This window comes from Temnothorax longispinosus, chromosome 6, assembly GCF_030848805.1.
Source record: "Temnothorax longispinosus isolate EJ_2023e chromosome 6, Tlon_JGU_v1, whole genome shotgun sequence".
Taxonomy (NCBI): domain Eukaryota; kingdom Metazoa; phylum Arthropoda; class Insecta; order Hymenoptera; family Formicidae; genus Temnothorax; species Temnothorax longispinosus.
This window is the reverse complement of record NC_092363.1, coordinates 11,807,062-11,826,366: the sequence shown is the minus strand read 5'-3', so window position 1 is coordinate 11,826,366 and position 19,305 is coordinate 11,807,062. Positions and strand designations below refer to the sequence as shown.

Below are 19,305 nucleotides of genomic sequence, written 5' to 3'. Positions count from 1 at the left end.
TTAGGGAATCAGATACAAAATTATCATTTTACAACGCCAATAAACTAAATAAATTTCAGAAGGATGCTCTCCCGGTTTTCGCAAAGAGTAACGTTGTCTATAAGAGCTCTGGCCGAGATTGCGACGTATCATTCGTGGGGCAGACTGGCAGACAATTAAAAACTAGAATATTTGAAAATCGCAGTCATATCCACAGTTTCGTCCACTCCGTGAATACTGATGTCAGAATCCAGAATGATCACGATTTCGATTGGTGTTACGGAACCGCATTATAAACGCTGTACCAAGTCGTAATTCGGCGCGACAATAGGTAGCGTCATTTGACCTCGCGCGCCCAATGAGACGAGCGGCGCGCACTCTGTGCGGCACCGCTTTCCACCTATCGCGGCAACGTGTTTAAACCCGGCGAACCAATCGACGCGATCATCACGAGTACTTTGGATTAAAACTCAAAGTCACTTGTGAAATAACAAACAACGGCGATTTTGGAAGCGGAAATTTCTGGACGTTTCGCTGAGATAATAGCGTGTCCCCTTTCTGATCCATCGAAAGTTCTCGAACCTTTTTGGTATAAAAGCGGGACCGGATGGCGCGCGATCCTTTTTGCAAATTCGCTGATCCGCGCGATAGCCCATGTATCTCGCTTGCTCCTAAAATCAGTTTCTTTGTAGAAAAAGTAATCTTTATTAAACTGTATATATTGTAAATATTAAATTTGAACAGTTAAACTTAATTCACAAATGTCGCTCTTTTATCTAATCATTGTGCCGTCTTCCTGCTGCTGAAACATTTGGTCCTTTGAGCCGGATATCATTTCCTGTCCGGCAATCTCTTCTCATTTTTTCAAGAGGCCCAGCCGATTAATTGAGGTGACTCTTAAGAAAAACAGAAAATGGAGCAGTTAATTGCGGCGCAACATGAATTGTACGCGCGCATGACCCGCACGTATGATAACCTAAAGAAAGCGGGAGCAGCTAAAATTACTCGAGCGCTCATTGCTTTACCTCTCAAGGTCCTCGACACCAAGTGGGAGAAGTTCGAACGCAATCACGAGATCCTCCTCAAAGATTACGGAAAGAACCTCACTGAACACACTTACCTGAAAGAAGACCTTTTCGAGCAAGCCGAAAACGTTTATGTGTACCAGAGATCGATGCTGCTCGAAGTGGAGGAAACCTTACCCGGAGCGAAGGAACACAAGCCCACACCAGGGGACACCGCCAATTCCAAGACGACATTACCACGTATCCAGCTGCTGAGCTTCACCGGGAAGTACGAGGATTGGTTCTCATTCCGAGATCTCTTTGTGTCCCTCATCGGTCGCGATGCAGCCGTCATCGACGTGGAAAGGCTTTATTACCTGAAGGCGTGTCTGAAAGGAGAAGCGGAGCAATTGGTCAAGAACATTCCTACCACCGCGGAGAACTTTGGTCGAGCGGCATTCGGTGGTTGGCACTGCAGGAATTCTACGAAAACAAGCGGCTGCTGGTGAGGTCGGTCTACTCCACGTTTACGTCATTTATGAAGATGAAGGGTGAGTCAGCTACAGATCTACGTAAATTATACCACCGAGTGACTAGTACGGTCGGAGCGCTCGAAGGGATCGGTCGACCTATCACGAGCTCCGAAGATTTGTTCGTGTTTCTCGCGGTAGAAATGCTGGATGCTCGGTCGCGGTGCGAATGGGAGAATTTGTTAAACGATACCTCAGTTCCTCCGAATTACACGTCGCTTAAGCAATTTCTCGAACGCCGTCTGCATACCTTGGAGGCCGTTCAGGGAGTTAAGAGTAAGAGCAACGCGACCAAGTCAGATACCACTTCGCGAACTGCGCGCGCACATCATGCGGGAAATAAAGAACGACCTAAGAGTAAAAGCTCCTGTCTCTTTTGTCACGGCAATCACTTTATTATGGTGTGCGCGACCTACAAAGCGAAATCTGCAAACGAGCGAAAACAATTTGTCGAAGCCAACAACTTGTGTATAAATTGTCCGGCAAACACCGAGTGGCCGATTGCCCTTCAAAGCGTACCTGTTCAGTTTGCGGAGAGAAGCATCACTCGTCCCTGCACGATGCGAACCAAACTGTCAAGGAGACATTTCCCGCCACGACGTCACATGCGGCACAACCTCTGTCAACCTCGGGACAGACTATTATTCTCGCGACAGCACGAGTTCGGGTAGCCGACTGGTTTGGTGCGCTCAATTCCGTGCGCGCGTTGGTGGACCAGGGCTCCGAAGCATCGTTCGTATCCGAGTCGCTCGCTCAACGCTTTCGACTAAAACGCGTGGTTACAACAGTCAGAGTATTCGGCATCGGCGGGCAACAGACCGGTGTTTCGCGTGGGGCCTTAAATGTCGCGATCTTACCGTCAACAAGGAATACCCAGATTTCAGTACACGCGCTTATTCTGCCTCGTCTGACGGCGTATACGGGAGCGACGAAGGTCAAGGCGAATCCGTGGGCCCATCTGACGGGCTTGACTTTGGCCGATCCGGAGTATGCTTCAAACGAGCCCATTGAGCTGTTGCTCGGTGCGGAAGTCTTCTTTACCATACTGCAGGAGGGTGTCCGTAAGGGTGGCCCTCGAGAACCCGGCAGCTCCTCCTTCTGGGAGCAGGAGGAGCTGCCGCGAGCCGCGGCCCCCCTCACTCCAGATGAACAGGCCTGCGAGGACTTGTTCCTTAACACTCACTCTCGTTCCTCCGACGGCAGGTACACCGTGCGGTTGCCTCTGAGAAGTTCCCTGCCAGACCTCTCGGGGACGCGTCACAATGCCGTACGCTCACTGTTCCGGATGGAGGCACGATTCCAGCGTGATGTCGAACTGCGACAGCAATATGTTCAATTCATGCAGGACTACGAATTACTTCAACACATGATACCCGTTGAGAAATACAAGGGTGCTCCTCGTAGGGTATGCTAGCTCCCACATCATGGCGTAAAGGCAGCGAGTACCACCACCACACTTCGGATTGTGTTCAACGGCTCCTCTTCATTGCCCTCGGGAGCGTCGTTGCACGATCATCTGCTGGTAGGACCCAACCTACTGTCGGCTCTATCAGACATACTCCTCCCCTGGCGGTGGTATCTTTACGTCACTTTACTTTGTCACCGACATCGTCAAACCGTCAGATCCTGGTACACCCGGAGGACCGTGATCTACAACGGATTGTGTGGCGTTACAATCCTCAGATGACTATCCTAAAATACATACTAAACACGATTACTTACGGATTGGCGTGTGCTCCGTTCCTCGCTGTCCGTACGCTAGATCAGCTTGCCGAAGATGAGAAAGCTCGGTTCCCGATAGACACTTCGGCGTAGCCGTAGCAGATACGTCGACGACGTCGCCTCGGGTGCCTCCACACTCGCTAAGGCAATCGAAAAACGAGACGAGTTGATAAACATTTGCAAGGCGGGCGGCTTCCCGCTGAAAAAATAAGCTGCTAATGACGCGGCTCTGTTACAAGGCATTCCACCCGACGACCGACTTCAGGATGCCCAGCGACCTTGGCAATTCCAGGAGTCCCAATCCTCAGAGTTCACTGGAATCCTGGTAGAGATGACTTCTCATTCATCATTAAAGCGAAGGAGACGCCGCAAGCCAAATGAACAGTATCACTTACGGCACAGCTGTTCGACCCATTAGGCTGGCTCGCTCCGGTAGTGATCCGGACTAACAATAAGTTGTTCATCTAGGCTGCATAAATGCAGGGGATCGATTGGGATACTCCAATGCCCGCCGAGGATGCCACGAGGATGCGGATTCCACGTTGGGTGAAACACGGACTGCCCGTGAGCTTGCTCGAGCTACACGGATTCGCGAACGCCTCCGAGTAGGCGTATGTGGCGGTGTTCCACCTGCGTGCTGAAACAGAGGAGGGCATTGTCACTACTCTGGTGTGCGCGAAGACAAAGGTCGCACCGATAAAGAAAATCTCCTTAGCCAGATTAGAACTCTGCGCCGCGGATCTCTTAACGAAACTCACCAAACACACGCTTACTGTTTTTCAGCTCACGGTTCCAGCTCACTTATGGTCCGACTCCGAGGTTGTTCTCGCCTGGATTAGGTCTCACCCAGGGCGGTGGAAAACTTTCGTGGCCAACCGCGTGACGAATATCCAGACGACACTTCCATCCGCGCGATAGCACCACGTGGCAAAAAAGGACAATCTTGCTGACTGTGCTTCCCGTGGTCTGGCCCCGAGACAACTGGTGGACTACTAATTGTGGTGGAGAGGACCTCCATGGCTTACTACCACAGCCGGTCCGCGGCCGGCATCGGTCAAGCCCCCGAGCGCTGACGCAATGCCCGAGCAACGCACGATCCATGTGGCGGCTGGACCTACAGCGGAAGCCGAGCTTGAACTGTTGCTGCGATACTCATCGCTAGAAAAGCTGCTGCGTATTACCGCCTGGTGTTGACGGGCTCTCCAGGCACGATGCCCGGCTGACCAAGAGAAACCACAAGAGGGGACGATCCGAGCTGGCTGGACTCTGACGGCAGACGAGCTTGACACAGCATTATTGGTCTGGATCCGCAAGGTTAAAACTGCAAACTACAAAGAGGAATTAGCGGACGGTACCAACCAAAAGCCGCTGAAGCATCGGACATCTCTCGCCAAACTGCATCTTTTTGTCGACCCGCAAGGCGTCCTGCGAGTGGGAGGGGGCGTCTCAAGCCTGCACTTCTGGCCTATGACGAGAGGCATCCGATCATCTTGCCAGCTGCCTCGCGCCTCACCAAGCTAATCATAGAGGCCTATCATAAGAGAGTGCTCTACGATGGCGTGAAACTCACGCTAAGTGCTCTTAGACGAAAATTCTGGAGGGGCGTGCAGCAGTAAAGCGGTATATCCATCGCTGCCTTCCGTGTGTGCGATGGCGGGCGGCATCACCGAACCAGCTCATGGGTGACCTTCCGCAACCACGGGTCACTTCTTCACGACCGTTCCAACACACCGGAGTGGACTACGCGGGCCCTGTCATGATGCGTACATCAAAGGGGCGTGGACACAAAGCGTACAAAGCGTTTCTCATCATCTTTGTGTGCTTAAGCACAAAGGCAGTGTACTTGGACGTCGTCTTAGATTACACGGCTGAGGGCTTCATTGCTGCTTTCAAGCGCTTTGTCTCCCGACGAGGTCTTTGCCAAGTGGTGTACTCCGACTGCGGCACTAACTTTGTAGACGCTGATTCTCAGCTCAGGGCCCTCTTCAAAGCCAGCAGTGTCGAGGCATTTGCTCCTCACCGCATTTGCTCCTCTGTGGCTTCAGACCGTGTCCAGTGGCGCTTTAATCCACCATCGGCTCCGCACTTTGGCGGAGTTTGGGAGACAGCGGTGAAATCCGTGAAACACCACCTGCGAAGAGTGTTGGGGGAGTCGACACTTACCTTCAAAGAGCTGTCCATGCTCTTAGCTCAAATAGAGGCATGCTTGAACTCCCGGTCCATTCAAGCATTGTCGAACGACCCTGATGATATCACCGCATTAGCTCCTGGCCACTTTCTTGTAGGTTCCGCTGTTGTTGCTGTTCCAGAGCCGTCTCTCCTAGAAGCAAAGAGCACTTACTTGACCTGTTAGCAATTATTGCAATACATGAGAGACCATTTTTGGGATCGGTGGTCAAAGGAGTACATACATACCTTCACCCAGCGGCCAAAGTGGTAGAAGGTCAATCAGGAGGTCACCGTCGGGCGCCTGTGTCTAATCCGCAGTAAAGCCACGCCGCCAACCAAATGGCTTTTGGCAAGGATTACCAAAATTCATCTGGCGACGATGGGTTAACTCGAGTCGTCACTGTCAAGACAGCCTCGTCGGAATTCACTCAGCTCGTGACAAAGCTCGTCCTCCTTCCGTGCCCTGACGATGACCCTCACGCGTGATATGCGGACATTCTATCTCTTTAGCTTCTTTTAAAACTTAAAGGCTTATTGCATTAACAATTGATTCACAAACTCGTCGTACATACCATTAACTTCCGCGTGCGTTTACCTTTTTTCGGGTGCATACTTACGTTCGCCACAGCTCGACAACTTAGGGAGCACACCTCACGTACTGACTATTCAACTATTTAATAAAGTTTGCGAATTATTACGTTCATTCACGATAATAATGCTTCGGTCCCTTCACTTGATTGACTGCACTCATGTTTACATCTCACATTTATTCGCATAAATAGTAGCGCCGATCATTTACTCGCGTCGCTAGTACACGCGACATCGGACTTAATTTCGTTAGATCATTAATGGGGCGGGCGGAATGTTACGGAACCGCATTGTAAACGCTGTACCAAGTCGTAATTCGGCGTGACAATAGGTAGCGTCACTTGGCCTCGCGCGCCCAATGAGACGAGCGGCGCGCATTATGTGCGGCACCGCTCTCCACCTATCGCGGCGACGCGTTTAAACTTAGCGAACCAACCGACGTGATTATCACGAGTACTTTGGATTAAAACTCAGTCACTCGTGAAATAACAAACAACGGCGATTTTGGAAGCAAAAATTTCTCGACGTTTTGCTGAGACAATAGTGCGTCCCCTTCCTGATCCCTCGAAGGTTCTCGAACCTTTTTGGTATAAAAGCCGGACCGGATAGCGCGCGATTCTTTTTGCAAATTCGCTGATCCGCGCGGTAGCCTCTGTGTATTTCGCTTGCTCCTAAAATCAGTTTCTTTGTAGAAAAAGTAATCTTTATTGAACTGTATATATTGTAAATATTAAATTTGGACAGTTAAACTTAATTTACAAGTGTCGCTCTTTTATCTAATCGTTGTGCCGTCTACCTGCTGCCGAAACAATTGGGAGTAGTAAGTGGGTAGGTATGGGGCGTCAAAACAAACCCTCTCCACCGACCCCTCCGGCGCCAGAAACGTGGCCAGACGGTCTCCCCACGTGACCTCGGAGCGCTCTGATTGGCTGCCGCGTGAGGAGTGGGGGTAAAATGGAGCGATTTGATTGGATACCCCATACCTACCCAGCGTCTGATTAGTCCTCCCCTCCCTGAGGTGCCTAGTGTCTAGTGACTTTTTTGGGGACTGCACGTGGTGGAAGACTACGAGTCAAAAATGGCGGATTCAAATAGAGCGTTTTGATTGGATACCCCATACCTACCCAGCGTCTGATTGGCTCTCCCGCCTAGGGTGTCTAGTGTCTAGTGACTTTTTTTTGGGTCTGCACGTGGTGGACGACTACAAAACAAAAATGTCGGATTCTAAATAGTAACTAAATGGCGCATTTTTATTGGATACCTCATACCTACCCAGCGTCTGATTGGCTCTCCCGCCTAAAGGCTCCAGCGTCTTTTTGGGCCTGCACGTGGTGGACGACGCTGAAGTCACGCGGAAAAATAGCGGAAGAGCCGGCCAGCGCCATTTTGGCGGGAGCACGTGGTAGACGACGCTAAGCTCAAAAAAGGATATGATGCTAAGATGCCGAAAACGGAAAGTGGAATTTTTAAGAGCGTTTTGCCTCGAGGGGAGGGGAAACAAGAACGGACAGGTTCGCTTTGTGACGTGACGCGCATATGTCGTTTTTAGAGAATAGTTTTCACGATTTATGACCGTGTTTTTAGGACTTGAGTCTGGAAAAAGAGTTTACAAAATAATCAAATACGTGAGTCTTATTTCCTGGAGAAATGAGTGAGTAAAACAAGAACGGACAGGCTCGTATCGAGACGTGACGCAATCGAACCCTTTTTTGTATCGAAGGGTTTTTATGATTTATGTCCGTGTTCTTTTAGGACTTGGGTCTGGACAGAAACGGCCAGGCTTGTATCGAGACGTGACGCAATCCAACTTTTTTTTTTGTATCAAAGGGTTTTTATGATTTATGAACGTGTTCTTTTTAAAACTTGGGACTGGACAGAAACGGCCAGGCTTGTATCGAGACGTGACGCAATTTAACTCTTTTTTTGTATCAAAGGGTTTTTATGATTTATGAACGTGTTCTTTTTAGGACTTGGGACTGGACAGAAACGGCCAGGCTTGTATCGAGACGTGACACAATCCAACTCTTTTTTGAATCGAAGGGTTTTTATGATTTATGACAGTGTTCTTTTTAGGACTTGGGTCTGGACAAAGAGTTTTCGAAATAATCAAATACGCCTGGTTTCTAAGATTTGCCCATGTAATACTTATTTCCTGCGAAAACGATGTTGTAAATCAGGAACGGACAAGTTCGTACGTGACGGGACAAAATTATTTCGTTTTAAATAAAAGTTTTTATTATTGAGCGCATTCGAATTTACGAGGTAGATTTTGACCAATTCTGAAAAAAATAAGAGAAAAGAAATTTGTTGCGGAGAACGTGAGGATTGAAGAAAAATAGAAAAAAGTATAAGTTACAAAAAAAATGTTTATTACTACAAATTCTTCTTCATAGGAAAAAATACAATTTAGTTGCTTATAAAGTAAGGCTGTAGATAAATTGTTTAAACAATAATGTTATAAAATTTACAATCCGCGATTCGACAAAATTATATGACGGATTTCGATAAAGCGCAGCAAAATAAGTTCTAAAAATACTATATTAAAATACATATCGAGGAAAGTTAAATCGGTTATTTGCGTACGTACATTACGCTCGATGTCATTGTAATTTCCTCTGAGAGTTAATTTCACAATATCCTCATCTATATAACTTTTAGGAAGATTTAACTCTATTTCCTTAATAAGATAACGCGCGCAATTATTAACATTATCGGCCACTGATTTTAAATGTAATAAATGTGCATCGATACATTTCGCAATATTTTTCAGTCCGAGAAATGTAGGCTTCTGCATCACAATTGCCACAGCGCATGTTTTTCGTTTCTTCGTCGGTGGACAATTTTCCTCGTCTGTTCGTTGATCCGTCCTGGTAGAAGTATCTTTCTCGTTTTCCTTGTACGCCAGGAATATGGATCTTGCTCTGTAGGCCGAAGTAAAATTGACGGAGATATTGTTAATGGAGATAGAATTCGGCTTCAATTTGCTTTCTCCATTTAAATATTCGCTCACGAGTCCCATGTTTTCTTGAAACTGCTGCCACGATTTCTTGTCGAAATAAACGCCGTCCGCACAGTTGCCGGTTAATTTGACCAGCGGCACGAAAACTGCCTCGGATGTTGCTTGCAAACCCACATGAATTCTCTTCGTATAGGAGCTGTTGAGTCCATATGTTGTCGATAGCAGCATATGTAATTGCTCGTTTTTTCCCTCGAAGTCACGTCCCTAATCGGGAATCTCTTTATCAGGAATATCGCGAGTGAACATCCGCTTCTCAGAATTATTAGCGTCTTCTTTGTGACTAGCCATTGTTCTTATTTCTCCGTAATATCGGCTGACACACACACACACTAATCGAAAAGTCAGATGAGAGAGTTATACTTTTTCACTGGCGAACTTGTCGCTTCGAACGTTGGGACTCCAATGATTTTGGGTTCGTAACGTTAGTCAAAATAGTCTAGGATCCGGCCGCGTGATTTATACGTTTATCTGTTATTTTATCAAAATGCGATTTTAATGGAAGATTACATATCAGGTCATACATCGCGGCCGGTGTGCCTAGCAAAATCTTGCCGCAACTACCCTCAATTAAAGCTGTTTTAATCAAATTTTTTTAGACAACTTCGTTCATTTGTTTGCGAAGTAAATGAAGCATCATCTGAAAGAGAGTGATCTAAAGAACTCGAAAAAAATGGGTTGCCACCTCTCAGTCTGCCGCAACCTCCTGGCAGCCAAGTGCAAAAAAATCCTTTTTCGTTAATTATCAACGTTCATCGTGTATCGCGACAATTTTTACACAAATTGAAGCTAAATTTTTTCTCTACACGATGGAATATGGTTGCCTGCGTAAAAGCTGCCGCAACTGATGGTTGCCAGCATTTGAATGACCCGGTCTCGCCTGCGCGAGCTCGCAATACGGGCTCACTTGCTGATTGACTGACCGCGGAGAGACACAGAGGTTACTTTGTGTACACTGAGAGAAATAATTACTTTTTTCAAAAAAAATTTTGTTGATTTAATAAAACCGGAAGATTGTACACAGTAAAAAATCGTGCGTCCAAATGTTAAAATTTTCTTGTGTTACCAAGATTTGACTATTATTTCAATGTAAAATTAACATACAACAGCTATGTTATTATTTTCGTAACATTTTCATGTGTTATATTTTTTTCAACGTGATAACTAACACTTTATGTATGTCATTTAGAAATTGAATATTATTTTGAGTTTTTTTAACATAATTATTTCAAAAAATCAACACGTCTTAAAGTTATTTTAACATAAACAAAAGTTAAAGTAAATTTTCAAATAATCGTAAACTTTGACATATAAAATAATCAAATTTACTAAAATGTGTTAATATAACTCAAAATAAAATGTATAATATACATTTCGTAAGAGTTACATTAAATCAGACGAAGCAAAGTGTTATATCGACATTTTGTACAAGTTATTTTTACATTATACTTAAAGTTAAAAGAACACATATAAATGTAAAATATAGTGTCAATAAATTAACATTTCTAATTTGTCAACAAGTAACACACGATGAATGAGTTATTTTAACATAAAATTTAGAGTGAACTTTCTGGGACATTTGAAAAATGTTACGATTAATATTTTATTTTTTACTGTGTATGTTGCCAAGCAAAATTGTTTTATTGATTCAACAAAATTTTTCCCTCAGTGTACGCATGCGTCAATAGTGTTTAACTAGGTTGACAGCAGACGTTAACATTTTTCAAGTTAAACATTTTACGAGTTAAATTGTTGTTTTTGAAAAATGGACTTGTGTTTTCTGTGCGGTACTGGTGGAGCAGTGCTTGCATTTAACAATGTATCTTTCAAAAAGTGCTTTTTATTGTTACTGTTTCGTCGCAAAAAAAATTTTAAATACGGTGGCATTCAGCTGACAATAGAGTCGGTACAAAATTACGGCTACCATTTATCGTGCTACAAAAAAATTGCAGTTTTGAAGCAGAAGTACAAGACGGAATTCGACAATTTCTGCAAAACACAAACTGTAAGTAAAATTTCTTGTTCAAAATGAGGATAACATGAAATTTCCCGGACTCAGCATGATGCATATTCACAGGCACCAAAACTCCCATTGGCTCCCGATCGGCAAAGCGCACATACCGCGTCAAATGACCTTGTACGTATACCAAACAGCGTTCTTTGCAATTAATTTGAATTTAGAAAAGAATATTACTTGAATTTTTTACTCGAAATTACTTGAAAAAAATCGAGAAAAGTAATTCATGCTTAAAAATTGGTTTTGCCTCGATTATTTTTTAATTGATTAAATCTACTTTGCAGGAACAGCCAAGTACGTCTACTGTTGACGTGCAGTTACGTACCTCTGACGTTGGAAAGGAGAAAAATTCGGACAATTATATTGAACAATCGAGCGATTTCCTGAACGATCATTCTCTTACTTCACTGTCTGAGGATTTGAAGAAGGTATTGAGATATTCTAAAGCTGCATCACGATTATACTGATAATACGACCTCCTCGTTTCTGTTGATTACTGTTTTCGTGTTTAAAGATCTTTGTCATTTCAATGACTGATGAAATAAACACCCGAGAAAAAAAGATTATATATAATTATATATAAATATATATAATTATATATGATTATATTATGAATTTTGTCTCCATATATGATTATATAATATCATTATATATGTTCACATATAATTATATAATTATATATAAATATATAATATTATATATAATATTTTTTTTCCCGGGCATTTACAAAAAATATTTGCTCCATTAGCCGCTACTCGCATCAACTCCATTAAAATCAGCAAAAGAGGCGCCTGCTGCGATATCAACGACTTTTGATCCAACGGCATCGAGTGAACCATCGGTATCAGATATTTCAGATAACAATGCATCAGGATTGGCACAGACTCAACATCATTCATCTGAGCAAGTACTTCCACCAAGAGAATCGTCATCTACATCAAACAAAAAATCGGCATGTTTTTTTTGCGGCAACATAGAAAAGAGAATTGGTAGGCGACGGGTTTACGTTTTATTTCCGCAGTCAGAAACAATCGTAGATGCGATAAAGAAAACGGCGAAAACTTTCAATGATACTCGGGTACTCGCGAAATTAGAGAACAACGAAACCGTAGCATATCACGCAATCTGCTTTACCTCATATCAGGTACAGATGAAGCGGCAAACCGAGAAGCGCTCTGAGCTCGGTAACTGGCACGAAAATAGAGAGCTGCATAAGACAGCATTCGACTCTCTTTCTGCGCTCATAACCGCGGAAATCATCGAAAAAAACCGAATCATGTATCTCGCTGACTTACTTTCGCGATACAAGGCCTTATTATTGGAGTTTGGAGGAACCAAAGTACGCGTCGAGGACTTCCAGAATTACCGTGCTGACAATTTAGAAAGTAAGATTATAAGTACTTTCGGTGACCGTATCACAGTAGAGGTATCAACCGAACCGCATCAAAAGAAAATTGTCTACATGCGTGACGTCGACATTTCCCGATTAGCTAGTAAAGCCGCGATTTTAGACACGAAAGACAAAAATATATTTGAAGATGTAGCTTACGAATTGAGAAATTGTGTCACATCTCTTAGAAGCAAAAGGCTGCCTGACAATCTGACCGTAGACGACGTCATTCGTGGAGAATGCCAAATTCCCGAGAAATTGTTTGACTTCATGTGCAACCTCATTCAAGGGCCAGATATTCGTCGTAAAAATTCGGATGAAGATTTCGTAAAGATAAGGTCTTTGTGCAGCGATATAATTTACATAATAACAAAAGGTAGAGTAAAACCATCGAAACATCTCGCCCTTGGATTGGCCATGAAGTCAATTACAAGTTCAAGAAAAGTTCTTACAATACTCAATAGATACGGTCACACGATAGGCTACAATTTAGCAGAAGAGATAGAGACCGAAATGACATACACAGCGCACAAACACAATAAAGTGGTACCAGCCGGCATTGACGCGGTTAATGGACGAAACACTCACGTAGCGTTTGACAATTTTGATCGTTTCGTTGACACGGGCTCCGGGAAAGATACTTTGCACGACACTGTCGGTATTATTTATCAATTCGCTCAAGGGACAAATGGGGAGTCTAGTGATATTGAAACCATGGATTCATCAGAAACCAGCAATTCATCAGAAAACAGTAACGAATCTCGTCCACGTCCTCGTAAGAGACGGCGTTTCGATGAAACTTCACGGGACATTCGGCCGTATTACAAGAAACCCGTAACAAGTATGGCATTGCTTCCCGTCGATTTGATTGTACAGGCTATCGATGCGTGCAATCATGCGAAAGAGATTGCCATAGACAAAGATTTCGTGTGGGCCATGTCTTTGTCACGGATTGATTCGGTCCCCATGTGGTTAGACTACAACTGCAAGGTCTCTCTCGATCGTAGCGAAATTCAAAATATCGAATATTTGCCTCCAATAAATTCATCCCCAACGTCATATGCTGTTGTTCATGAAACTCTCGTCTTCACGAGTGAAATTGCCGAAAAATGTCATCAAGAACAAATCATCGTCACGTACGATTTAGCCATAGCCAAAATGGCCATGCAAATTCAGAAAAATGAAAGTCCTAAATTTGATAATATTTTCATAAATTTAGGAGCATTTCACATGCAAATGGCGCTCTTCAAAGCCATTGGGAAGTACATAGACTCCAGTGGATTAGTTGACATTTTGGTTCAAGCTAAAGTACTAGCAGGAGGCTCGATGAATAGTTTCTTAGACAGTAAGCACTTTAATCGTTGCAAGCGACTTCATCCTTTGACCTCCGGTGCCTTGCAGGTTCTTCATTTCGAACACTATTTGTCGCAAATTGAATCAGATCCTGAGACGTTAAATGAAGAATTGCTCGCGATTATAAACACTTCACCTGACCTGATTTCACTTGACGTTAACGACAGAATCATTTTGCCTGGTTCACTGCAGAAAATTTTAGAGGGTTATAAGCAGTTCTGCGAAGTGACTTTAGAAGGTGGTCATGGGAAAACGGCTCAATATTACTTCCAATACACTCAGTTCATTAACCTATTCCTCCGATTTTCGAGAAGCATTCGTTGCAGTAATTTCGAGCTCTACTTGGACTCCATTTTCGAAATGTGCGATTTGTTCTTCGCATTAAATCAGCCGAATTATGCCAGATGGTCTGCCATATATTTGAACAACTTGGTCAATTTGAAGATTGAAGATTCACCTCTAGTTTTGGAATTTCGTCGAGGAGCGTTCGGTGTTAAGCGTACGAAGGCAAGTTTGGCTAGGTTACCAGTAGACTTGACGCTAGAGCAGACCATCAATGCCGACGCCGGTAACACCTTAACTGGTGTTAGTCACTTCACGAACTCCATATCTGCGCGTCAAAGATGGGCCCTTAGTCACAGTATGAGGACCAAAATTTTGTCAGCAATAAAAGAGGACATCGGTTTATCACACAAAGATGACACTTCTCACTCCTTGCAGAAGAATCGAATTGATAAAGACAACAAAAATCTGAACAGTATCATTGAAACAATAAAGAACACAGTCAATCCTTTCGATGCAAATATAGATAAAAATGTGTTGTTCAACATTTCTACCGGCAAAGCAGCGTCTTCAGACGTAGCTGATTTTCTGCTTAACATTAGGTCGTTAGGTAGTGAGCAAAAACTGCGTTTTATTTCGGAATGTGTTGATATCCCTGGGAGATTTGAGAAACCAATAAAGCAAAACAAACTCCTGAATTTCGCATCTCAGTGTGTCAAAAAGGCCCAAAAAAGTAAAGACGGGAGCAAGCGGGCTCTTCTCAAAATGGAACGAGACGTATTTGGACGGCTGTTGGCAATCGCTGTCGAAAAAGAAGTTGATATTGAGCACTGCTTGACGTATCCTCTCGCACCCGTGCCTCCTGCTCTTTTTCAGTGTTCAGGTGAAATGTTCAAGACGGATAAGTCTACTTTAGCCAAACAGTTAAAGTCAAACATTGAACTAGCTGATCCTGCGCAAGTTGACATCGAAGTAATTGATGGTTTCTACTTCTTATATCTCGTAGGATCGTCCATGCCTCAAACATTTGGAAAGGTAGCTGAGTCAATTTTGATAAAACTTTGCTCAACAAGTGCCCGTGAGATACATATAATATTTGACAGGCATTTAACGCCTTCCATCAAAGATTGCGAACGTCAAAGTCGACAAGAATTTGATATTCCGTACACGATTCACGGCCCTCTCCAGCTCAGACCCAGCGATTTTTTAGGAAGTCTGAAAAATTACCGTTTTAAAGAGGCTCTGGTAAAATTCTTGGCTGATCACTGGCAGGACGAATCTATTGTTTCAATATTGCACGATAAAAAGGTTTTCATTACAGTCGGGGAGCAGTGCTTTTCGTATCATTCAGTCGGAAACCGCGTTGTAAAAGCCGAAGAAATAGATTTGGAATGTCAGCATGAAGAGGCTGATACGCGAATAATGTTTCACATAAGCAAAGCGCGTCCAAACTCAAAAATTTTGGTGAAAGCTACTGACACTGACGTCCTGGTAATTTTGCTGAGCAATATGCACAAAGTTTCTGAGTTACAAATTTGGTTGGCTGGTACCACGTCGAAAAGGGGTGATAAAAAAGATCAAAATTGCATAAATTGTACGGAATTGGCGTCGAAGTTGAGTCCCACTTTATGCCTCGCTCTGCCGGCATTTCACGCGTTCACGGGTTGTGATTATACAGCTGCGTTTTACAACAAAGGAAAAGTCAGACCCTTTAAAATCTTTTCGAAGAACCTGACCTTTCAGAAGGTTTTCGCGTCATTAACCGACGTGACAGACGTTTTTGACGAGACAAAAGTTGATGCTGTCCAAAAGTTTACCGCGCTTATATATGGCGTCAAAAATTGTAAAAGCGTAAATGGCGCCAGATATGAAATATTCGAGAAAATGTATGCGACGACGAAAGGCAACGAACAATTTTTGAAAAAAGTGAAAGGCTTTGACTCGAGCCAGGTCCCACCGTGCTGGAAATCGTTGAAGCAGAAAATGTTGCGTACAATTTTTGTAAATTCGATGTGGCAAAATGCTACAGATCCGTGTTGTATTAAATTACGCGCTGGAAATTGCGGTTGGTTATTGGATGGTTTTTTGAAACCAACGTGGTTCGTTGGGGATCCAACGCCGTTGAAAGTTGAAGATGTATTGCGCGTGTCGATGAATGAAAGTTCTAAAAACGCGAATGATAATTCTGATGATTTGGAGTATGATGTTGCGAGTTCAGACGAGTCGGAAGACGAATGAGCAGCGAAATTTATTTATAAAAGGAATTTTTGAAAACTTGTTTAGGAACTTTTGTAATATTAAAGAAATTCAAGGAAATTGCTGTAATTATTCCATTGTAACACATTAAGATTGAAGAGCTCGCGCGGGCGAGAGCAGATCATTCAAATGCTGGCAACCATCAGTTGCGGCAGCTTTTACGCAGGCAACCATATTCCATTGTGTAGAGAAAAAATTTAGCTTCAATTTGTGTAAAAATTGTCTCGATACACGATGAACGTTGATAATTAACGAAAAAGGACCTTTTTGCACTTGGCTGCCAGGAGGTTGCGGCAGACTGAGAGGTGGCAACCTATTTTTTTCAAGTTCTTTAGATCACTCTCTTTCAGATGACGCTTCATTTACTTCGCAAACAAATGAACGAAGTTGTCTAAAAAAATTTAATTAAAACAGCTCTAATTGAGGGTACTTGCGGCAAGATTTTGCTAGGCACACCGGCCGCGATGTATGACCTGATATGTAATCTTCTATTAAAATCGCATTTCAATAAAATAACAGATAAACGTATAAATCACGCGGCCGGATCTCGTACTAAAACGTTAACTTCGTCTGCAACGTTTTAGAAAAATTAGTCTGCGCGCGCAGATAAAAAATTAAAAAACTTTAGATTTTTCTCTAGACTTTTCTAGATTTTTTGAGTTTAAACTATAAATTCTGATATATAGGTAGTTTATAGGGAGTTAAGAGAATTTGTTAATAAAATGATTGGCTAAAAATTTTATACAAAAAGCGTAATAGTTAAAAAATTTTTAAATTTTAAATAAAAATATTTCTAAAAAAATAAAGAAACAACAAAAATCTATCCGAGCTTTTTTTATTTTTTTAAATCATTTAATAAAAAATCCTTTGTATATCCTTAGATAAAAGAATATAATTTTGTGAACAATAGACGGAAAAGGGTTTATGGCATGGGATAACCTTTCTCCGAAAACTTTTTCCTTCCACCGGAAAGGGAGGGTAGGGAGAAAGTGAGTGGAAAAGCTTCGAATTTGCTAACCAGGGCCTTAGATAGACAATTTTTGTCACGCCATTATTCTAGAACTTTTTGGCTTTTTATACTGAAAGCAATAAATCAATAAATTTCTCAGATGCGATAATAAATCCTTCTAGTTACATGTTGGAATAAGGGATTGCTAGAAAGTTTTAATAAAGAATTCTTTGTAAGCCTTTAGATAAAAGAATATGATTTTGTGTACAAGACGGAAAAGGGTTTATGACAAAAAAATAACTTTTCTCCGAAAATCTTTCCCTTCCACCAGTAATGGAGGGTGGGAAGAAAGTGAGCGGGAAAGCTTCAAATTTGGTAACCAATGGCTTAGCTAGAAAATTTTTGTCACGCCATTATTCTAAAAGTTTTTGAAAATATTTTCAACTATAAATAGCCTGTAATACTATAGCTGAGAGTTAGTCCTTACTCGTCCGGTCGTACTGGAGTCGTCTTGCAACGCTCTTAGTTAGTCAGACAAGTAAAGTGTCGAAAATGTCTCTCCGCGCAACTTTGGTCGATTTTTTTAAAGTGAGTTGCAATTTAAGCAATCGCTTAAATGAGCACGAGAGTTTGTAGAAGCAGTGACAAACGACGAAGAGGGGAATTATCAACTTTTCGCACGTTTCGCGGGCGTTTGCTCCAGTACTCTGTTATGCGTTATGCATGAACTGAGTTACTGCAGGAGAAACGAAAGATTGGTGAACATCATTTCGAACATATTAGACATGCGTGACGCTTATGGTCACGAGGAAGAAGACGCAGGAAGAGGGCATATTGCGAGATTTCTGCGTCGTAACGGTGGAATAGGTAAGTGTTAGAAATAAAAATTGCACCTTAAAATTTTAATATTGTGGAGATTATCATTAAAATTTAAATTAATTTAATAGTGGGGAACCGCATTGCCGCTGTCCAACCGGTCCGACGAGGACAGAGACGTCGAGCGGAATAAAACATTGCTGAGGAGGTGGTACCAGCACGTAAGTTAGAAATAATAAAATTATTTATTTATTAAAAAAAAACAAATATTATAAATATTAAATTTTATAGGAAGAGCCAGAATCGTTGCACCACCACCCGCAGACATCATCCCCGTTATCGATTTATCTTCCGGTAAGAGACTAATAATAACACGTAAAAGCTAACACTTGCAATATTTTTATAATAAAACAAATATAATTTATACTGTTTTAGATGACGATGAAGAAGAGGAGGTGGAAGAAGAAGCAGAACAAGAAGAGGAGGTGAAAATTGTGGAGTCACCCGATTTGGTCATATTTACGCCACATGGTAAGTTTTAAAAAATAAGTTAAGATAAAAATTTAGCAGCAAATAAAAGAACTAACGAAATGTTACATTTTACCAGGAAGGGAAGCAGAAGAAGAACAAGAATCGGAATTAGATGATGTTTTGACGATCGACGAGGTGATCGACCGAATATTGATGGAAGATGACGAGGAGGAGGAAGAAGAAGAGGAAGAGGAAGAGGAAGAAGAAGAACAAGAACAAGAACAAGAACAAGAACAAGAACAAGAACAAGAAGATCGAAACGCAGAAGAGTCGCAGGAGATAATGGACGAGGTGGAGGAGGAGGAGGAAGAGGAGGGGGGAGAGTGATGATAATATTGATAATATTGACGATGATATTATTAGTGATACCGATGACGATGACGATGACGACGACGAGAGATACGCACCCAACAATTATGAAGGTAATAATATTTGTCTATTATATTTTTAATTCCGTAATTTTTATCGTTTTATAATCATAAGTAATTATTTCTGATTAGATGTTTCTTACTCGCCGCACAGTGTGATATTTCGACAATATCTAGGGGGACTTAATTCCTATTCCAAAATTTACGGAAAGTTCGACCTCCATGCCTAGAGAGAGGCGAGAGTGGCCATTTCACGCCAGGACGGCATAGCGGGACGAAAGTAACCACTTTCCGCCCTAGGGAGGAAAGTGGTTACTTTCGTCCCGCTAATGCCG

At 42.7% G+C, this 19,305-nt stretch overlaps 2 protein-coding genes across 4 annotated transcripts in view; one reads left to right on the top strand and one right to left on the bottom strand.

Moving 5' to 3' along the window:
• The window catches only part of LOC139814922 (sodium channel protein Nach), a 364,065-nt gene that overhangs the window by 46,980 nt on the left and 297,780 nt on the right, over positions 1-19,305 (top strand). The window contains exons 1-4 of one of the 3 annotated variants that reach the window (XM_071781445.1): positions 16,820-18,292; positions 18,363-18,425; positions 18,507-18,602; positions 18,679-19,024. The exons of 1 other annotated variant lie outside the window; for it this stretch is intronic. The gene's annotated coding sequence lies outside the window, so the exon portion shown is untranslated. Of the gene's footprint in view, positions 1-16,819; positions 18,293-18,362; positions 18,426-18,506; positions 19,025-19,305 lie in introns of those variants that run through there. One more of the 3 variants, XM_071781446.1, reaches the window with a different exon arrangement.
• On the bottom strand, positions 8,457-11,957 carry LOC139814817 (uncharacterized). The gene is made up of 2 exons (XM_071781318.1): positions 11,781-11,957; positions 8,457-9,215 (listed from the first exon to the last, which is right to left on the bottom strand). The coding sequence occupies exons 1-2, from the start codon at positions 11,955-11,957 to the stop codon at positions 8,457-8,459; spliced, it is 936 nt and encodes a 311-aa protein (XP_071637419.1).